Source organism: Natrix helvetica (genome assembly GCF_964273705.1).
Source record: "Natrix helvetica genome assembly, chromosome: 1".
Taxonomy (NCBI): Eukaryota; Metazoa; Chordata; class Lepidosauria; order Squamata; family Natricidae; genus Natrix; species Natrix helvetica.
The window spans coordinates 158154445-158176354 of NC_138548.1; the positions used below are offsets into that span (position 1 = coordinate 158154445).

General features: G+C 41.2%; 1 protein-coding gene across 3 annotated transcripts in view; it reads right to left on the bottom strand.

Moving 5' to 3' along the window:
* Positions 1-21910, bottom strand: part of KCNH7 (potassium voltage-gated channel subfamily H member 7) — a 374740-nt gene that overhangs the window by 17397 nt on the left and 335433 nt on the right. For all 3 annotated transcript variants that reach the window (XM_081943612.1, XM_081943611.1, XM_081943610.1), the window contains 2 exons: positions 17037-17285; positions 6901-7069 (listed from right to left, as the gene is read on the bottom strand). In XM_081943612.1, the coding sequence (XP_081799738.1) occupies positions 6901-7069; positions 17037-17285 (418 nt within the window). The remainder of the gene's footprint in view (positions 1-6900; positions 7070-17036; positions 17286-21910) is intronic.

Consider the following 21910-nt stretch of genomic DNA (forward strand, 5'->3'; position numbering starts at 1 on the left):
ACATGCAGCTTCTTTCTAAATTGTACATTCTGGTAGGGCCACTGCTTACTTGGACTTTAAGCAAAAGGCATTGGATTAAATAGCACAGATCTGATCAGTTTTTATCATTGCTCAGTAACAAATCTTATTGAAATAATCTGATTTGTCTTGAGGCAGGATCCAAATAACAGGAGCAGAAAAAGAGTTTAAAACTTGAGCGAGGGGGAGCATATCCATCATAATCTGCTTTTGAGAAGTTCCCTTGGGTCAAAAAAAAAAGTGAAATGTGTTAAGGTGTAAAGACTCCAAAGATGAGGCTGCATTAGCCACGTACAGCTCTTTGCAGAACTTTGCGTTCCAGCCAATCTTTGCCCTAAGGAAAACTTTTTCCATGGTTGTAAGAAAATGATGTCTCTATATAGTAGCTTTCAGTCTTTGGGCCATGATGGCATTGCAGTCAGATGGATGCTGGCAGCCTGTGGCATTCCTCTACAATTTATATCCAGATAATTGCTAGGGTAATGCTATTACTAGAACTGGGAGCAGGTGATTACAGGATGCTTTGATTATCAGGAGGACTTTGTTGGTTACCTGCCTGGAGTGTGGCCAAGAACATTTTTGCACCTTCGCTGAGAGGCATGTCGGCAGTTGCCAAGACAGATGTGATGACTGTCCTTCTCAAGAGCAGAGAATATAGAAAGACTATTAAGGGCACTATTATTAATGTTATACATTCTGAGAACAGAATATCTTGACCAGGTGGCCCAGAGGAATGCAGCATTCCCTAAAGATACTTAAGGATAAAATGTTTCTGAGATCTCACTTTTGCCAGGTGAACAAACTGACTGTAGGAATTCTGGAAGAAATTTGAGAAAGGCCAAACAGTTTGTTTCAAGCTGGAAAGCATTGACTCTCCTATAAGATTATAACTACCGTACTTTTTGGAGTATAAGATGCACTCCCACTCCCAAAAAAGAGGGTGGAAATGTTGATGCATCTTATACACCTGAAACCCCACCCCGCGTCCCATTTTAGCCAAAAACAGGTAGGGTGCACAGAGAGTTTGGGAGGCCTGCAGGGTGCTCCTGGGGGCTGAGGACAGCAACAACGGGATGCGTGGCAGGTTTGGGAGGCCAAAAACGGGTCCATTTTTCGCAAAAATGGGGGTATACAGAGGATTTGGGAGGCCTGCAGGAGGGCAAAAACCAGATGCGTGGAGGCCAAAATCTATTGTTTTTCCTTGTTTTCCTCTTCAAAATCTTGGTGTGCCTTATACTCCGGTGTGTCTTATAGTCCGAAAAATATGATAATAGGCCCCCTCAGTGTTCCACCATGGAGGTTCACCACAAACAATGAAATAAAATATGGCCGACATTCATGCTTAGTCACATGTGCAGGGGACAAAAATATTATGATATTTTGTTTCCCTAATTTTATTAAGGACATGATGATGATTTAATCCATTAAAGTCATGTCCAACTCTTGGCGATTCTAGGTGCCGGATCTTGAAATCTTTCTTTCTCTTCTTTTTTTCTATGCACTGGCTGATGTGAACTTTGATGGTGTCCAGCTATCGTGTTCTTTGGTGGCCTGATTTTCTTTTACCACTAACTCTAGCCAACATAATTGCTTTCTCCAATGATATTAAGGACAATACACGGGGAAAAAATAGTGTGAAAAATATGGCTTGACAGGAAAATCCTGATCCCGTCATCAAGTTTCTATATTTTCTATTATGGATTTCTATATTCTGAAATTATTCAATTTTATTTAGAAATCATTTCATAATAATGAGGCAATTGAAAAATATTTTACATCTTTATGTTCTTGTCGAAAAAAGGCACCTTCAAATAGAACAAATATCAATTGTCTCTGTTAGGGATATCTCCGTTGGGAGACAGAAAATAGCACAGCAGAATGTACAGCTAGAGAGAAAGAACGTTGCTAGTAGAAAAAAGCACACGAATAGAGTTTCAGACACTGCTAGTAAAAAACAAGTAGCTTTACTACTAATAAGTGCTTCACAAGCAGTGATAGTAGATATATGTCCAAACACAATTCAAAGAACAAACAATTGCTTACAGTCGCAGTTCACGTTCCAGTCATCAAGCGAGCAAGTAGTTATCGAACATAGGACAAGCAGAGAGAGAGAGTGAGTGAGCTCTCCTGACTCCCTCTTATTGTAAAGTTAATTACAGCTGATAAGTACATTCACCCATTTAAAGCAACAACGGCCATTTGTTATTGTATATAGATATATGTTGCCTACCCAACACTAGGAGTATACTCCCAACAGTCTCCAAGCAAGAACCGGTAGGACATAACATAGACAAAATAATGGAAAACGAAGAAGCTAAAGCAGTGTTTCTCAAACTTGGCGACTTTAAGTCCTGTGGACTTCAACTCCCAGGATTCTGGGAGTTGAAGTCCACAGGACTTAAAGTCGCCAAGTTTGAGAAACACTGAGCTAAAGTGTTCTGGGACATTAAAGTTTGAACAGATAAACACCTACCACATAAAATCCTGAATTTAATAAATGTTGAAAGGAAAGAGAAAAAAGTTTGGATAGTGGATGGGGCAGTACCTGAAAACAACAGAAGAGAAGATAAAGAAATGGAGAAAAATAAAAAATATATAATGACCTATAAATAGAAGTAGAATGACTATGGCAAAAGAAAGCAACGGTAGTACCAATAGTAAAAGGTGCCTTGGGTGCAATCCCAAAATTTCTGGACCACCATTGGCATTGACAAAATCATAATTATTAGTCTATTACAAAAGGAAGTGTTACTTGGAAAAGCTTACTGCCGGCCGCTCCAGCAGCTGAATCAGAGGAAGACGCGTGGGAGTCAGGATAAACATCAAGGCAACCTGAGAGCTCTGAGAGGAATGAGGTAATGGAAGGCGGAGCCTGGGCCATCCATCAGCCCTCAGATGGAGAGTCAACAGCACCCAGGTATGGAGGTGGCTGATTAGGAAGAGGAAGAATAGCTGGGTCCAGTGCCTGATGTGCAGATGTGCAGAAGGCAAAGGAAAGGAGAGCAGTGGAAATCTGTGGGCCGATCCTTGGGATGGAAGAGCCACCGCTGCTATGAAGCCCCACCCTAGCTCTGGCGATAAAAGGCAGGGGGCGGAGATGAATAGATGTGGCAGACAACTATTCATCTCCCTACCAGATAGACTTGTTAGCCTGTGGTGAGAAAGAAATGTTTTGCTGGGGCTGCTGATGCTCCTAATAAAGGATTCTTTGAGTTAACTTCAGGTTGGTCATGTTTGGGCAGCTGGGTCAAAACAGCTACTTCTGAAGCTCAACAAAGGCTGTGCAGAGAATATCTCTAGTTTCCAAGTGCATAACTTTCTTAATAAATAGTTAATGCAGCTGATATTAGCTGTTTACATGAGCTTGAATGTCCTGTTCTAATAAATCAGTAGAAGCTCAAATTAAACAAAGTGTAATTAAGTTAATACAACCAACTTCTTTTTTTGTGTGCATACGGGACGATTTTTTACTCAGGCACATTTTTTCCCTTTCTTTTTCCTGTTTAATTTTTTATTGCTAGCTTATTAACTTTATGGTTATGCTAATCTGCATTTATGCATTTATAGCTTTCAATTAATTGTGCCAATTAATATAAATTATAATTAAATCAGTTTCAAAGAATGCTATCTTCTGTATTAATTGACTGCATAAAAGAGTTCCAAATAACTTCAGATACTTTGCTTATGCTGAGAAAGCAGCAAAACATTACCGTATTTATTTACCAGAAAGATGTAGATTGGTTATAAAAATTGTTTCCAAATGTTTTTCGTATAGTTCTTAGGTAAATTTGATTTGGATGCTTTGAAACGTAGACAAAATATGCTAGATGCTCATGCAATTGGTAGTAAGCTGAGAATAAACATATTTTATCATGCCTCATACTTTTCTGGGGATTGTTCCATATTATTATTTTAACCATAATAGCCATTTAAAAAAAAAACAATAATGCTATTGGATGAAACAGGTATGTGCTGAATTCTCTGAAGCAGATGTAAGTACACATTGGACTAGGCTACATGAGCATTCAGCATCTCTTAATCTTACTTAACAGAAATATTTAGCAGAACAATAAGAGTTGGAAGTGACCTTGGAAGTCTTCCAATCCAACCCCCTGCTTGACCAGGCAACCATTTCAGACAAGTTATTCAGATTTGAATAATGCCAAATGCATGGTCCTTAACCAACACAGCCTTAGAGTAATGTATTAGACCAGGGGTGTCAAACTCAAGGCTCACAGGCCGAATCCGCCCCGCGGGGTGCTTAGATCTGGCCCATGAGGCCACCCTGGAAGCAGTGAAGAACCGTCCCATGGTGCCTCTGTCAGTGAAAATGGAGCTTGGGAGGGCTGCAGGCGGCCCTCCCGGACTCTACTTTTGCTAGCAGAGGGTTGCAGGAGGCTGTCACAGCTGGAAACAGAGCTCAGGGGCCCGTTTTCACTGGCAGAGTGCTTGGGCCACCACAGGTGCCCCTGACACGAGTGATGTCGAACTGACCACGTCCATCCTGGCCACGCCTACCCACACACCCCTGTCCCCCTAGGTCAAACACAACCCTGATGCAGCCCTCAATGAAATCGAGTTTGACACCCCTGCATTAGACAAAGAGAGACGATGGGAAGTAGAAATTATATAGAAAAGAAATCTAATCTAGGGAATATAAAGCCCTTCATGGTACAGTATAGGACTGGGTCTTATAGAGTACCTGTCCCTTATTGCAGCAGTATTCCTGCTACAGTACTCCAGTGGGCAGGTACTACTACAAGAACATGTCTCCTGGGTCTACCACATGATTGTTCTATAGAGGAGATTCAGGCCATGTCCACCCTCTTGGATCTCATGGCCATTGGCCATTGGTCTTGAAGGCCTTGGTTTTTCCCCAGAGAGGGGCCACATGCTGGACGAGCCCATCTATGGTGGTTTTAAGCTTGATTTGACTTTGGGTCAGTCTTTGTTATGTTACTTTTCTTTTGTGTTGTTTTTAATCTGTTGGTTTTAATACTCAAATGTGTACATTGGGTGTCATATAAATTGATTGTAAATGCATGCACTTAAAGTTCTATTCTGCTCTTCTGCTTCATGGCACTCAGGGCAGCTTTCAAGAATAAAATAACAATTGAAACAATAGTGTTAATAATCAATAAAACATGACTGATCCGATTGCACGTAAGTTACTGCTTGACAAAAATTTATGATATCTTTTGGCTCAAGAGTTGAATTCTCCTTGGTAAGCATTCAAAGGGACATCCCAGTGAGGGGCAGGTACAACAGCAAAATGGCAGGCTGAACAATTTATTTATGTTGACAGCAGCAGTGGGTTTCACACTTTGTTACCACCGGTTCTCGCTCACTTCATGGGTCCATGTGCAACTTCCACACATGCACTCGGTTTTCCACGCATGAGCTTTGCTCTCTCTTGCGCCTTCCGTGTATGCTCAAAAACATACCTAAATAGCACGGCATAGAGCCGGGATGGGTGAGCAGGCCCACCCATGATTTCCGCTACTGGTTTGGCCGAACCAGTCCGAACTGACTGAATACCACCTCTGGTTGACAGGAATATTTTCTAACCACTCCCTCCCACTCTGTCTTCTCCTGATATGCCTGTGACTTTTTTTTCTTTGAAGGATTTTTTAAAAACAATCTACTGAACAGATGTTATTGGTGTACACTCACAATCACGTTGCTCTACTCTCTTGGTTTCGCTGTCATTTTATACTGCCAAGAATGAATTTATGCTGGTCAATAGGGTTTCTTCCTCAATAACCCTGTCAACCGATGTAGCAAAAAACAGCTCTAATTTCATTCATTTGTAACAGTTTGATTTACGTATTCCCCGACTTCCCCTAAGAAGTCTTTGAGTGCACTGCTGCTAACTTGGAAAATCTGCTTTGTTGTCTTTCGCCAGCTGCATTTGCCACAACCTTTACTTCAAATGTTTTTTAAAAAAAGTAAAAGCATCCACATTTGAAACCACAGTCCAATTAGAGATCTCCACTACAATGTTAGATCACCGAACCATTCAACTGAAGCATGGAACTGTTCTTACTTTCCATAAAAATGTTTATTTAATTCCTCTATAAATGGTACAGCTCTGGGATATTTCCTCAACTCAGTCAAGAATCCTTCAGAATAATGAACTAAACTTTACTTTCTAATTCAGGATCTTTCAGAAGCTCCTTCAGCTGTCCAAGTTTTGTCCTAGTTTTGATGAAGTTAATATGTGAGATCACTGTGGATATGCTATTTTTTATTCCCAAAGAATGTGGGTAAAGTGGGACTTCAACTGAGAAAAATTTAACTAGGACACAAGTTTTGCTCCTTGCTGATAGATCTGGAAACAAATCAAGAGTTACAAAAAGCGCCAAGGAGATCTTCGACAGCTTACCGAACAGTAGAGGAATTCCATGGAGTACTGAAGACCTAAAAAGCACACCATAAAAACGTTCAGGAAGGTAATACCAACCAGACACATCATGGTTTGGGAAGATGCTTTACAAGAAAAATAAGCAAGTGTGTGTGTGTGTGTGTGTGTGTGTGTGTGTGTGTAGCAGTGAGAACAATAGATTGATTGCTGGGAAAACTCTACCCATGACAAGCCAGGTTAAACCACAGTATGTGCTGATACAGAGCTAAAATTTTCACACTATAAAGAAAGAAGTCCCCAGTTCAAATACGATGTATGCGCAAAACTACATTATCTACTGATAATCGCGAGAGAATGTTTCCTATCTTCATCCACAGGCCCATTTTGACTCTACATAACAGTGTTATATTATTCAGTGGAATGGATCTAGTTTGAAAAAAGAGAAATGCCAACATTGCTGTCACTATCAAAGCTATTGAAAACCCAGCTTGGCTTTTTCCTTCATGCTCTTGAGTTACCTGCTGAGTTGCTCTTGAAGTAGATCTAGCCTCTGCTCCACTTCGCCGTAGTTGATTTCACTTTCTGTTTCAGAGATCCCCCAGGTGACATGAGGTAATGCGGATGGACAGGAGGATTCTTGGTGACTTCTGCTCTGCTCTTCCTCCCAGGTTCTCCTGTCCCTGATATCTGCCAGTCAAAATGGTGAATGAGAGTGAAGGTTAGCCTAACACAGATAGCCTATTTTATGCCTGTTTCTTATAGTTCTATTCCATGCGATATGAAGAGGTTGCTTATCTGTTACTGTAGTCTTTCCTTTGCCACCAGCACACTCACCCATAAGGCTAATTTCCCCCATGCAGAAGCCACTCTTAGAATTTTGCAGAGCTAAAGCAAGTTTTGAAAAGGAAAACACAATCCTTTATCCATATACTCCTGGGTTCATTATCCTGCCTTGTTCCCTCTGAATGGTTTGAGATTCTCACAACATATCAGATTCCTTGCCATGGTGGGGATTTGATGTGGGGAAGGCGGATGGATTGTGGCTACCATACAAAGAACTATAGTTACAGGAGAATAATTTTATCTCATGATCTCTGGGCATCAGGCATTCTCAGTGAATCTGAGCAAGTTTATCGATAGAGATGCTGGGGCTAATTAAGGATGACAGACAACGACAGCCAGAAGAACTGGATTGGGATTAAATATCCAGATATTAGCGGCTAATTGAGTTGGAGGTCTGGATCAGATTATTCTCCTACAGTGTTGCTGTATTATGGGGCCTGCAAAAAGAAGCTGATGCTAAAAGCACCTGAGCCGAGAGTGCCTGAATAACCACAGTTTAGGATAAACCCATATAATATTGAGCAATGCTGCTACTAGAACTTTTGAATACATTTGCAAGTCAAGGGAATAAGGCAGCGGCGTCAAACTTGCATCATCACAGTGGCATCACGTGACGTATCACAACTTTTCCCGCCTTCACTAAACCGGGCATGAGTGTGGCCAGCGTCTGATGCATCCGGCCCATGGGCGCGCGAGTTTGACAGTCCTGGAATAAGGAATGGCTGTGAAGGACGATCATTGCGACCAAGACAATAATTAGATAAACAGGAATTGAGCTGGTTCCAAGAAACTAATTTGGGAAAACGTCTCAGACAAGCCCCTTCTTAGTTCAGATGAAGATAAAGTGAGGGAGGGGGGAAGATTCAGACTTGCCAAATTTTATTACAGTAAAAGTAGTCTTGACCTGTATGGTATTTGTTTGTTAGTCTGGTCTACTTTGTAGGGTGACAGTACTACAGAAGAAGCACCTATGGAAATAACAGGAAGCAGGGCACACTGTGTGCTGATTGGGGGAAATCTGGAAAAAATAGTCAGATACTCACTGATCTGTCTTCCTAGGTTATTGATCGATGAACAGCAGTTGCTCAACAATGCAATTTTCAGCCTCAAGAAACAGATGGAAAATAATAGCTTTTCTCTATTTATCTTTTTTGCTCTGAATTAATTCCTTTGCATTATTTTCATTTCCAGGAAAGAAAAGGAGTAGTACAAGGAAGGAAAATTTGAAATTCCCCAAACAAAATCCAACCATACTCTTTAGGTGTATGGCAGGTGGTTAGAGTGCAGTACTGCAGACTATTTCAGCTGACCGCTAGCTGCAGTTTGGCAGTTCAAATCTCACCAGGCTCAAGGTTGACTCAGCCTTCCATCCTTCCAAGGTGGGTAAAATGAGGACCCAAATTGTTGGGGGCAATATGCTGACTCTGTAAATCACCTAGAGAGAGCTGTAAAGCAATGTGATGCGGTATAGAAGTCTAAGTGCTAAGTGCTATTGCTATTAGTTACACTCCTTTCCACAGACTGTAATTTCCTAGGGTTGTGTTTGCTTTTATTCAGTAAAAGCACTTTATTTATAGATTTTTTTAAAAAGAAAGCTGGTTTCTTTATATAAATATTTGCACATTGAGCTCTCAAGGTGCAGAGCCTTTTCCTTCTGTTCTCTTCACACCTTAAAAGTATCATCAGAAAACAAATGAAAAACAAGACTGAAATAAAAATGCTCAACAAGATTAACATCAGCTGATGTTGATCCTATCTGATCTGCAAATATCTGAATAACTCCTAGATAGCAGCAAAAGGTACAAAAATTCTCTGCTGCCATCTATGGTCAAGAAGTAGAAGTCATGTCATCAAAAAAACAGTTAGCTTGAGGACGAGCCAATGTCACGACGAGACGACATGCAATCTCAATGCTCTGAGATCGCCTTCGATACTTTTGCCGCTGGGTGGTCCAAACAGACCTAAACCGTCCCACAGAGATGGTGGACAGGAAGAATATTTCTTGCTGATCTCAGGGACATTGCAAAGTCCCTGATCGATCCAAGAGAAGTTCTTAAAGCCGGCGACAAAAATCCAGCCATTAGGCTGATGAAGTCGGGGCGGCTCCAAAACGGAAAGATATGGAAAGACAAAGTGTTTCCAGCTGGTGAGGAATTTTTACCGTTTTAAAAGAGACTGCCTATAAAAAACTTAAAATTAATTTAAATTGGAGAACAGAAGAAAAAAGTGGCGGAATTAAATTTGGAATGGTTTTGGACAGTGGGTTACTTTTGAAATGCTATCTTCATGGATGGAATTTATGCAAGCCTTTTTAAACGAATGGATTAAGTTTTCTTCTTCTATTTTTTCCCCTTTTATTATTCTTTGTAACCTATGGACTAAAATTCTCATCTTTCATTACTTTGGGTGTTGTTCTAACTTTTTTTTAAACTTGAAATACAAAAAAGATACAAAAAGAAACAAAGAAGATTGCAACAATAACACTGCTACTCGGAGGCTGGTGGTTTGTGTATTGGAAACAAAACACTCTTACTTTTCTCACTGATTATCCTGGCTTGGCATTCCAGGGTCTCTCTGCTTGTTTATAGAGAGTGATAAGAAGAAAAGCATACAGATGTCCCTTTGAAGTATATCTTTAACCAGAGAAAGGTGAAAATAAAATGTTATTGTGAATCTATGCTTAATCTTGTTAAAACCTTCCAAGCTAGAGCAGCAGTGTTTGTTAGCTGGAGATAATGACACAATTTCAACAGCAGAAAGAAATTTTAAGTCTGCAAAAGATATTCTCAGAAATACAGAAATTATCAAACACATATGAGAGGATAGAGAAGAAGTTGGAAGGCTTAGAGCATCTAACAGCAAAATATGATGAAGAAGTTGGAGTTATCAAGTGGAAAAAGTGATGGTTAAAATCCTAAAAATCGAAGAGGAAAATGAATATAAAGAAATTAAAATTGCTGATATTTATGGTGATTGGTTTGTCTCTGAAAATTGAAAGAGTGGAATACTGAAAGAGGAATTAAATGGAGGGGAAATCTATCCCAGATGGCAAGATACAGAAGAAGAAAAAACAAAAGAATTCATGGATTTGAAGAGAGAAATTTCATTAGCAATATCATTGATAACACTACCGACAATCAAAGATAAGGAAAATTACATGAGAGATTTTATAAGCAAGGAGTTGCTAAGAGGAGTCCATACAAAGTTCATTAAGGAGATAATTAGAGGACTGACACCACAAATGGCAGAAGATATGAGACTGTTTTGCTACTGGAAAGATACAGGTTGATAGATGGAAGAGTATAATTTAAAACTAGTTAAACTTAGTGAAATTTAGTGACAATAGATATAGTTAAATAAATTGATAATGATAATAATGTATACAATGTATAGTGTTATGATAAATAATAATTGGATATGAATATTGAATGGTACCCATGAAAGGAAGATTAGAAATCCTTTTGGATTATATATAAAGATTAATGAAAAAGAACTAAGTTAGATACAGTTAAGTCTTGATTATTAGGAGGAAAATGTTATGATGCAGGATATAGTTAAATAAAGGAGGGATAATGATAACAACATATATACAGGTATGGGTACAACATAAGGAAACGGGATGTAAATTGTAAACTGATTTGGAAAGGAGGATTAGAAAACTTTGTTATTAAATATTATGGATGTTTAGCTAGAATAGGACATAAGGATTCAGTGTTATTGGACGATTTTAGAAATAGTAAATGAAATGCCAGAATGTGGTTATGTATTAAATCTTGATGTATTTTATGATGAAGGACGTTTAAACAATAATAGTCAAATGAAAATGGAGGTATGATGATGGTAAAATGTATAAATATCTGAGTTAAAACACTTTTTACAGTATGTAAAGAAGGATGTGTTGTGTTGTTTTGAAAATTAAAAATAATAATAAATGTTTTTTATTAAAAAAAAACCAGTTAGCTTCATGGACTGTTCTAAACCAAGTAAAGTAATTGTAAGCAACCAGGCCTTTCAGACCTTTTTAAAAGCAATTATGAAGAGTCTTAGGCACACGTATGAAAAGCAGGCGCTTCTATAATAGTAGCAATAGTCAGCATATTACCTCCAACAATTTGAATCCTCATTTTACCCACCTCGGAAGGATGGAAGGCTGAGTCAACCTTGAGCCTGGTGAGATTTGAACTGCCAAATTGCAGGCAGCCGGCAGTCAGCAGAAATACCCTGCAGTACTGCACTCTGACCACTGCGCCACCGTGGCTCATCTCAAAATAGCCCTTGAGATTAAGTTTATCACATTTTAGTAGTTAATTTCTTCCAGCCTTAGAGTATTTCAACAGATTCAGTATTCTCTGCAATTGAATTGCCAAATTGCAGCTAGCAGGCAATACTGCACTCTAACCGCTGCACCATCTCAGCTCTTCTAATAAAGCTGGAACTATGGCAGGAGATCACTGGTCCGATTCATTTTTCTGGAAGGCTTTTTTTCTTCTTCAAAGGCCCCTGAAATGTTCAGAGAGTTCAGGCGAGTTCACATTAATGCAGACGGTTTCCCTTCGTGAGGAGAAGATTTTCATTGTAATGCCAATATTCCTCCTTACATTGGATATTAACAATGAGATATCATATCTTGGCATCTTGGGAGGTGACCCGGGGCTGGCTTCTGGGCCTGGTGAATGCCTCATTGGGTGAGGGATTCTTACCAACCGCCTTGAAAGAGGCGGTGGTGAGGCCCTTGCTTAAGAGGCCTTCACTCGACCCAATGGAGCTAGCTAATTATCGTCCAGTCTCCAACCTTCCGTTTCTAGCGAAGGTTGTAGAGAATGTGGTGGCGCAGCAGTTTCCACGACACCTTGACGAATCCGAGTATCTAGACTCACGCCAGTCCGGCTTCCGACCCGGGCACAGCACAGAGACAGCCTTGGTCGCGTTGGTTGATGATCTCTGGAGGGCCAGAGATAGAGGTTGTTCCTCTATCCTGGTCCTATTAGACCTCTCGGCGGCTTTTGATACCATTGACCATGGTATCCTATTGCGCCGGTTGGAGGGGATAGGAGTCGGAGGTACCGTTTTGCGGTGGTTTGGCTCCTACCTCTCCGACCGGAGGCAATGTGTGTTGACAGGGGGACAGAGGTCGACCCTGAGGCCACTCACTTGTGGAGTGCCACAGGGGTCGGTCCTCTCGCCTCTCCTGTTCAACACATATGTGAAGCCGCTGGGTGAGATCATCCGTGGTTTTGGGGTTGAGTATCACCTCTACGCTGATGATACTCAGCTGTATATTTCAACTCCAAACCACCCCAACGAGGCTGTCGAAGTGATGTCCCGGTGTTTGGAGGCTGTCGGGGTCTGGATGGGGGACAACAGACTTAAACTCAACCCCTCCAAGACTGAGTGGCTGTGGCTACCGGCACCTCGGTTCAGCCAGCTGATCCCATCGCTGGCCATAGGGGACGAACAATTGCCCCCTGTGGAACGGGCGCGCAATTTGGGCGTCCTCCTTGATGCCCGGCTGTCAATGGAGGACCATGTGGCAGCCGTGGCAAGGGGGGCGTTCCACCAGGTTCGCCTGGTGCGCCAATTGCGCCCCCTACTGGACCGGGATGCCCTACGCACGGTCACTCATGCGCTGGTGACGTCCCGCCTGGATTACTGCAACGCTCTCTACATGGGGCTGCCCTTGGGACGCGCCCGGAGACTGCAGTTAGTTCAGAACGCAGCCGCGCGGGCTGTGATGGGGAGTACGAGGTACTCCCACGTAACACCTCTCCTGCGCGAGCTGCACTGGCTGCCTGTGGTTTTCCGGGTGCGTTTCAAGGTGCTGATTACCATCTTTAAAGCGCTCCATGGCACGGGACCTAGTTACTTGCGGGATCACATCCTCCCACATACATCCCTGCGGCCAATACGCTCACACAGGGAGGGACTTCTCCTGGTGCCGTCCACTAGGCAATGCCAGCGGGCGACACCGAGGAGTAGGGCCTTCTCTGTGATGGGCCCAACCCTCTGGAATGACCTCCCCCCCGACATTAGAACCACTTCTGACCTCCGCTCCTTCCGGCAAAAACTGAAGACCCACCTGTTCCGACTGGCAGGCCTGGCATAATTCAACTGTCCCTCCTGGCAAATGTATTATATCTGGTTATTTTAGGGGTTTTTTAATTTACTGTATTTGTTTTTAGGGGTTTGAATTTATTTTATATCTGCTTTGTACAGTTCTTTTAACTACATTTTAACCTCCTCCATGTCAATTGTCAACTGTACATATTTAATTTAATTTTATTGTATCCTGTTATATTTTGTATGAACTGTACACCGCCCCGAGTCCCTTGCGGGAGAGGGGGCGGTCTAGAAGCATTAAATATTATTATTATTATTATTATTATTATTATCTTTAGGCCAGGAGTGTCCAAACTTGGCAACTTTAAGACTTGTGGACTTCAACTCCCAGAATTCTGGGAGTTGAAGTCCACAAGTCTTAAAGTTGCCAAGTTTGGACACCCCTGCTTTAGGCTTTCCCTCCCCCTCACAATCACTAAAACTGATAAACCTATCGGTATCCTATCTCCTAGCACACGTATATATTGTTACACACTGTACACCCGTACGTTTAGAAAACATCCACATTTTGTTAATTAATTCAGTTAACAAGAACAAAGAAGAAGGCTGCTGGTTAGATGGAACATTATTAAAAGCAGGCAGATAGAAAAAGAACGAGAAAGGATGATTACTTCTTCAGTGCCCCAAACAAAGAACAAGGACATTTTATTTGGGTTTGTGTGTGACCACAGTGAGAACACTCCTGAAAATAGCTAAATATAGCCCAGAGAAGATTGTTTTGCTAGGTTGCCTTGGAAAGCGTTTCCATAGCTGCGAAATATATTTCTAGCAACCAAAAGGGAAAAGGTGAGCTTCCAAATTGCAAATATATATTAGTTGTATTTATAAAGTTCTGAGTCAATGGGAATTTGTGGGTAGATGAATGACATTATTGGCGCTTTCTCTCTCTCTCTGTAGCTCAGGGGTGGGCAATTAATTTTCCCAAGGAACCACATGAGAAACTGAGACTGCTGTGGAGGACTGAACCAATATGGCTGTGAAGGTGCGCAGCACAGACACACAAAAATTGGGGTGTGGGGGGGAAATAGCAGTTGCCTTCAAAATAAAAGCAATCCATGCAGGCTGGACAGAGATAGCCAAAGGTCCGGACGTGACCCGAGAGCCATAAAATGCAGAGGTTTGATGTAACCTGATATTTGATGAAGAGATATGGGAATAAAAACTGAAGTTCCTTATGCGGAAATAGGAGAGAAATCAACAAAACACATATCAATTGTGATGTGTAGAAATATTCCAGTGACAGAACTCTTGACGTTTTGCATATCTTCATGCATTTCAGTTATTCCTAATCAACAGTCATAAAGTTCTGGCAATAAAATGCCCTAGTGAGATGGCTAGGAGATGATTTATATATCTGATTAATAGCGAGGCAAAATTTATTCAGTGCTGATCTTACGTAGTAAATGTTTGTTACATACTAAAATTTGGAATGGTGTCTGAAACCTTAATTGCAATATTTGACTAACTCCTGCTTAATTCAGAGTGAACCCCCAAACCCCCACAATGACTACTTATGACTCAACTCTACTATTTCTTAAAACAACAGCAACACAATATCTAGTTTATACAACGGGATGGTAGCATGATTCCTTCCCAACAGGTGGAGCAATACAACTGTCATTAATTTGGGTCAGAACTATCAAGATTTCAGGCTTCACAGGAACAGGCTAATTTCAGAAACCGAAGACTCAGCACCAAATGAAACAAGACATGAGACTTCTGTGAACAGATCATTCATTAGTCTAATCTTAGTTTCTTGAACAAAACTCCCAGTGTAATACCAGTAATGTCTGAGTAACTGCATAGTATATAGGACAGCGATGGCGAACCTTTTTTGGCTTGCGTGCCACTAGTGGGGGGAGCGCAGGGGGGTCGTGTGCGGGCGTGCCGCACCCATAATGCAACGCGCTTCCCCCCATTTTTACATGCTTTTTTCGCCCTCCTGAGGCTTTATAGGAGCCTGGGGAGGGCGAAAAGAGCCTCCCCCGCCCCCCCGGAGGCCCTCCGGAGGCTTCAGGGACCGTCCGGAGGCTTCCCTGAAGCCTTCGGAACGCTTAAAACAACCCTCCGTGCAAACTGGAAGTGACTTAAAACCAGCCTCCGAGCAAACCCTGAAGCCTCCGGAGGGACTCTGGGGGGCGGGGGAGGCTCTTTTCGCCCTCCCCAGGCTCCTATAAAGCCTCTGGAGCCTGGGGAAGGCGAAAAATGGCTTTTAAAAAGGTGAACTTAGCTGGCCAGTGCACGCATGCGCGCTGGCCAGCTAACAGGGCAGCGCCTCGCGTGCCCTGACAAATGGCTCTGCGTGCCACAGGTTCGCCATCACTGATATAGGAAGTTCCAAACTTTGTCCTGAATTACACTTTATGGGCAGATGGTTTCCTGTGATCTCTTATCTCATGTGGTTCAGCTACAATCCAATGATAGAAAAGCTGGCTTTGAATAGCAACAGCACTAGCACTTAGACTGATATACAGCTTCACAGGGCTTTACAGCCCTAAGCGGTATAAAGAGTCAGCATATTGCCCCCAACAATCTGGGTCCTCATTTTACCCATCTTGGAAGGATACGGAATATTAAATATCATGTCTTGGTTCAAATAAGCTTTTTTTATATGGCGGATTTGTTAAGGCAGGATAGTTTTCTTTTTTTGTCTGCTCTATAGCTTTTGGGCAATTATCTGAATATTTTGTAGATGTAAATAACTCAGTGGTGGGTTGCACTTACCTTCATTACCAGTTCACTGATTGCGCATATTCTGTTCGTGCGCATGCCTGATTCGTGTTGCATGTGTGTGCGCAATCCACTGCCCCTGCAGCAACCAGCTGATTATTGGTGCTTGCGCAGGCGCCACATGATGTGCCACGTGCACAATTTTCCTTTTGCCATAAAAATAGGTAGAGGGTGTGGGTGGGTGGGCCAAAAGAGCCATGTGGTGCTCCGGGCAGTTACTGCTTCACCTGAACCGGGCCAAACCAGCAGCAACCCACCTCTGAAATAATTCCTTTGACTGGATGAAGCTGAGCATTTACTGGCTGGATTCCTTTCCTTATGCCTATGCAGAGTTCACAGCTTTTTCTTTGTGCCCTTGGAGAGAAACATCAACTACCAACTAGGATTGAACTCTCACTGGGAGGTGAGTATTTTCACCACTAGACCACTACACTGTTCATCTTTTGTATATAACAAAGAGATTAAAAACCCCAACTCTTTGCTGTTGGGAGTTATATGGTCAGCTTAAGGATGACCATTCTCTATTGAAGAGAATATCGAATCTGTTGAAATACTCTAAGGCTGGAAGAAATTAACTACTAAAACGTGAAAAACTTAATCTCAAGGGCTATTTTGAGATGAGCCATGGTGGTGCAGTGGTCAGAGTGCAGTACTGCGGGCTATTTCTGCTGACTGCCAGCTGCCTGCAATTTGGCAGTTCAAATCTCACCAGGCTCAAGGTTGACTCAGCCTTCCATCCTTCCGAGGTGGGTAAAATGAGGACCCAAACTGTTGTGGGAAATATGCTGACTCTGTAAACCGCTTAGAGAAGGCTGTAAAGCACTGTGAAGTGATATATAAGTCAAAGTGCTATTGCTATTTTCAAGGAATGTTTGATTAGAAGGTTAAAAGTCTGACTGCTCTAACCATGTCCTGTGACTTCTTAAATCTAAATACCTTTGGCAAAAGACTTTGTTGGGTTTACCTTTACAGGAGTGACTTCGTTGATCACTTTGGATTCTTTCTGTTGCATTCACCATTTCCTCAAAATCCAACACTGCAGCCTTGCCTAGACCAGCTGGGTAGCCTATGATCTCAGCAAACAAAGGTTTCTGCTCATCATCTGTCGATGACACAAAAGATGATGACCTGCTTCTCTTTTCCACATAATGTTTCTCGATGGCCTGACATTGCTGGTTGTTGTCCATGGAATTCTCATCTTCTTTGTCATAATCTGTTAGAAAAGAAATTATTAGATTGATGCTATTTAGTGGGGAATACTGTACATTATGATGGCATTCAGCAAGTTTGTTCTGTTCAGAGAATAATGCTCTTTCAGTGTCTTTTTATAGAACATGCCTATAGGATTTATATCTATTTCCTCAAGCAGATCCTGCGATTCATATCTCTAATCCCAAGGGGCATGGCTGAATTTTTTTAAAATAATTGTGAGTACAAATAAATACATTAAATGGGAACAAATTTTATTTGCAAACAGGATTACTCATCTTTTTCCGCAGCACTTAATACATTCTGATTTTTTAAAAAATAATCTAAATATTCCTAGGACAGAAACACATAACATTTTTTAAAGAGACCTATTTTGAATGTCTATTGCAGCTTGATAATGTACTCAAATTGTTTTTGCTTCGCACAGGTCGCTTTCGGAAAGTGAGGGGAGCCAAATGTCAACTCATAAAGTTGCTATGGTGAGGAAAGGTGGGGAGCGCATTCCATGCATACTTTCAGCTAGAGTCGGATCTCAGATTACTACAGCAAGCTTGTGAGGCACGCACCTCATTGGAGAATGTGATTTATGACACAGACTGAGGGGACGGAAGAAACGGGCAAAGTTCAGCCATAATTAAAATGAGGTCAGATCTGACTGCAATGGAGTATTGCCAAAATGACGATTTCTTTTGAAACTTGGCTTGAGGCTCATGAATTAATTAGGGCATCTTTCGGAAACCTGACAGGTACCTTATCCATTTTAATTAGAAAAAAATATGCAGGATCTAGATTGAAATTGAGAAACTGATGTATTGGGCTGAATTTTTTTTTCTCTTGGCTTCCTTGGGCTCAGAATCTTTGTTTACCTCCTCATACACAATTATGTAAATTTTCAAAACAACTCTGTTGTTGAAAGTGAAGAGATTTTTTAAAAAACAAACTTCTGAGTCTAGGAATAATGGTATCTAGAGCCTAGAGGGAGTATTTAATGCAAATATGGATAATATTCCCAATCTAAAGGGTATCATCTTCCTCTAATTAAAATAACATGAATCAGCTTCATGTGATATATATATATGGTAACTCCTAAACACAAATAGACAACTCTGCAAATATGAATAAGAAGTCAGCCTTAAAATCTCCAATTTATAATCAGTTTTTATCCACAAAAATAAACAAACCATTTCTTCCTTATTTATTAAAATGTCTATTTTGTAATATACTTAGCAATCAGTAGCTAATTTTGTCAATTTCTGTGCAGCTGAGGACTGAAGCAAATAACTCAAGCCGGATGGTTATAGCTTACATTTGTGATCTCACAAGTCTTATTCCCATGTTTAATAGAAAATCTTCATCTAATAATTCCAAGAATTCCAATTGGATGATCCAGGATATTTTGTTCCAACTTGTAATTGCTACAAGGACCTCTACTATATAGCCCTGATACTAAAAATGTAGTTATTAATTCATTTAATAAATAACAATTACCAACCTTTTATTATCCCCCAATTTTACTACTTGAGCTATCAACCTCATTCTGCCTAGCGGTATGGCCAGCCCTGCTGGAAAAGGATTATCACAGTCATTTTGGGATCAAGACAATATCTGACCTACATTTTCCTCCTTAATCATGGCCAGCAGGTATGCGATAGGAAATGATTTCACCCTCTACTATGAAATGCCTACCTTAATTAGTTTCGTATGGGCAGGTTTAAATATCCATGTTTCCACTTTATCATTGCTGTTTAAGCATGTAAATGACCCTCTACAGCTTTGCCTTTTGTCACTAGTAAACTTAGAATACTACCATTGGTAGCCTACTTATCTACCCAACGTTTAAGTACCAGTTTTACAATATGTTTAGGACAAAATATTTTAGGGCAACTCATATTTATCTTAAGTCCTGATTCATTCCAATCAAAGGAGGCTGGATGTGGACTATGTTAGAGGTCATCAATATTCATTCATTCATTCATTCATTCATTCATTCATTCATTCATTCATTCATTCATTCATTCAGCTGTACACCTTACACAATATGAATATGGGTGGTATTAAAAAACACATCATAAAAACCAACCATTATTACAATTCTATGAAGAAGAGCACCAGTTGGGATTACTACTACCAAAGTAGCAGAGAAAGTTATTATTATAGGCCAGTGATAGGGAACCGTTCCTTATGGCGTGCCAAAATTGTGTGCGTGTGCATGGGTGTTCTCACCAATTCAATCCTCCCTGCCCACCTGCGCATGCGCGCATGACCCTCCCCAGCTCCAGAAACTTTCCTGAAGTCAGGGGGGGGGGGAAACGGCCTCCCCTGCCCCCCCGGAAGCCGGAAATGGACCATTTCTGAGCTTCCGCTTGGCCCGTTGGAGACATTTTTCATCCTTCCCAGGCTTCAAGAAAGCCTCCGGAGGCTGTGGAGGGCGAAAAACGGGCCAAATGAGCCAACTGGAAGTTTGGAAACAAACTTCTGGTTGGCCCATTGGGCCTGTTTTTCACACTCCCAAGCCTCCGGAGGCTTTCCTGAAGCCTGGGGAGGGCAAAAACGGCCTCTTCTGGCCCTCCGGAAGGCCGAAAATCAGCTGACCGGTGCATGTATGCTCCCTGGAGCTGACTGCTGGCGTGCCACCTGTGCCATGCGTGCCATAGGTTCGCCATCATGGTTATAGGCAATAATATTATAGCGTTTTCTCTAATTCACTATTTCCTTGAAATCCTCTTTTACTTTCTGTTTTCAGTACACAGTACTCCCTCTAGAACCATATATAAAGGAACTGATTGACTGATTATGTACCAATGAAGCTGGTGTTGACTTTTAGTAACCTTATAAATATTCTTTCGGAAGATCAGTCCCTAACCTGGTCCTTCAAGTTCTGTATCAAGAAATGGGAAGGTTTTTTTAAAATGATGTTGTCTGAGATACTCTGCAGGATAAAACATCCAAAACAAATAAAATCCCTTTAATGAAAAGTTAGAATAATTTAATTAAGAACAAGCTGAAGGGTACATGAAATATGAGAAACTATACTATTGCTAAAATAAGAAACAATATTTCTTTTGTGAAAGATGTTTGATTAAGATTTTTGTATACCCTTCTTTTAATGCTGAACAAACATTTCTTATGAAGAAAATCTGCAATGCTGAATTAATCGTCTTATCCTTGGAAAATTAAGTGGCCAAGATACTAGACTAGAGGTAAAGGATAAAAGGACGTATGCATTATCAATGTTTTATATGAAGCCAATGTAGAAACAGTTGCTATAGAAACTACCGCAGTGAGAAAAAAAGCTAAGATTTCAAAGAGATACTACCCCTCTTCAACTTCTGATACTTAAAAAGAAAAGAAAAAGACCTCATAACAAGGGTATCACAGGAATAGAAGAAAAACACCTATATCTGTTTTAACTAATTAAATCTAAATGTTGTTCATTACAACAATCACAAAGTCTCCCTTTCTGGATTATTCCCTATTTTTGTGGTCTCCTTTGTGCCATTTTTTTGAACGATTTAAAAGTTAAAGACCCTCTTGGGTCAAGGATCTATTCCATTGTAAAGTTAAAAATGACTGATTGGCTGAATAATATTACATGATATCTGAGCTCCGGATGTTCCCCATTCTCTGGAAGACTGTTAACACCTGGCTTTTCCCTCAGGCCTTGGGGCCAGGATGGGAGATATGGCTAGCATTGTGATTTGGGAGGATAGTGATATAAAGTTGGTGGAGCATGAGAGGTTTTATAACCTTGTATATTTTATTATTTCCGTATCTGATGGTTCACTACTGTTCTGACCTCCCTCTGTCCATGCCTGTGTACAAGCCAGAACACAGGCTTGGCTGTTTGCCACTGTTTAATTGCAAGATAACAAACCCTTTGGCTGAGGGCCCAGATAACTCACATACAAGAAAAACAAACCAGATATTCAAACATGGCTCTAAGACATAGACTTTCTTCACTGCTAATTTCGAACTGCTGTTTCCTGCAAATGTTCCCTCCCAACGCCTCAGCTATAAGCTCTCTTGGGAGGCGCCAATCCACAACCACCTGAGCTGAATTATCTTCTATGAGCCTGCCTACGTAATTGCTGCTTACGCTTCTCAGCCCTTCTCACTCTAGCATCAGGGACAAACTGCCTTTGATCATCCCCACTGCTCCATGCCTCAGGCACCTCCTGGTGGCCAACCAGCCCCTCTGGTCCCTGCTCTGAATCTGAACCCTGCACAGGGTCCTCCACTTCGTCCAGGGCAGACTCAAATGATCCCTCGCTACCCAAGTCCATCAGCAGCTCAAACGGATCCTGCTGGGCCACAACAACTACCTAGGATCATTTTACCCTAATTTAGGCAGCAGTATACCTTACTACGTGATGGCAATATGAATTGAACAAATAAATCATTTCCCTCAGAATTACAAGGTCACTTAAAAGGGGTGAATGCCCCCTTTATGCTTGTCAAGAGTGTTCTTTTCCAAGGGATAAGCATTTTATTTAGCCAAGTATATTTTACTTTTAATATGCTTTGCTTTTTCCTGTGGACTGGATTCATTGATGGACTGATGGATTTAATTCCATGCGGCAATCAAATAGACTCTTGGTGGCTTATGCACGAAAGTTACAAATTAAACCA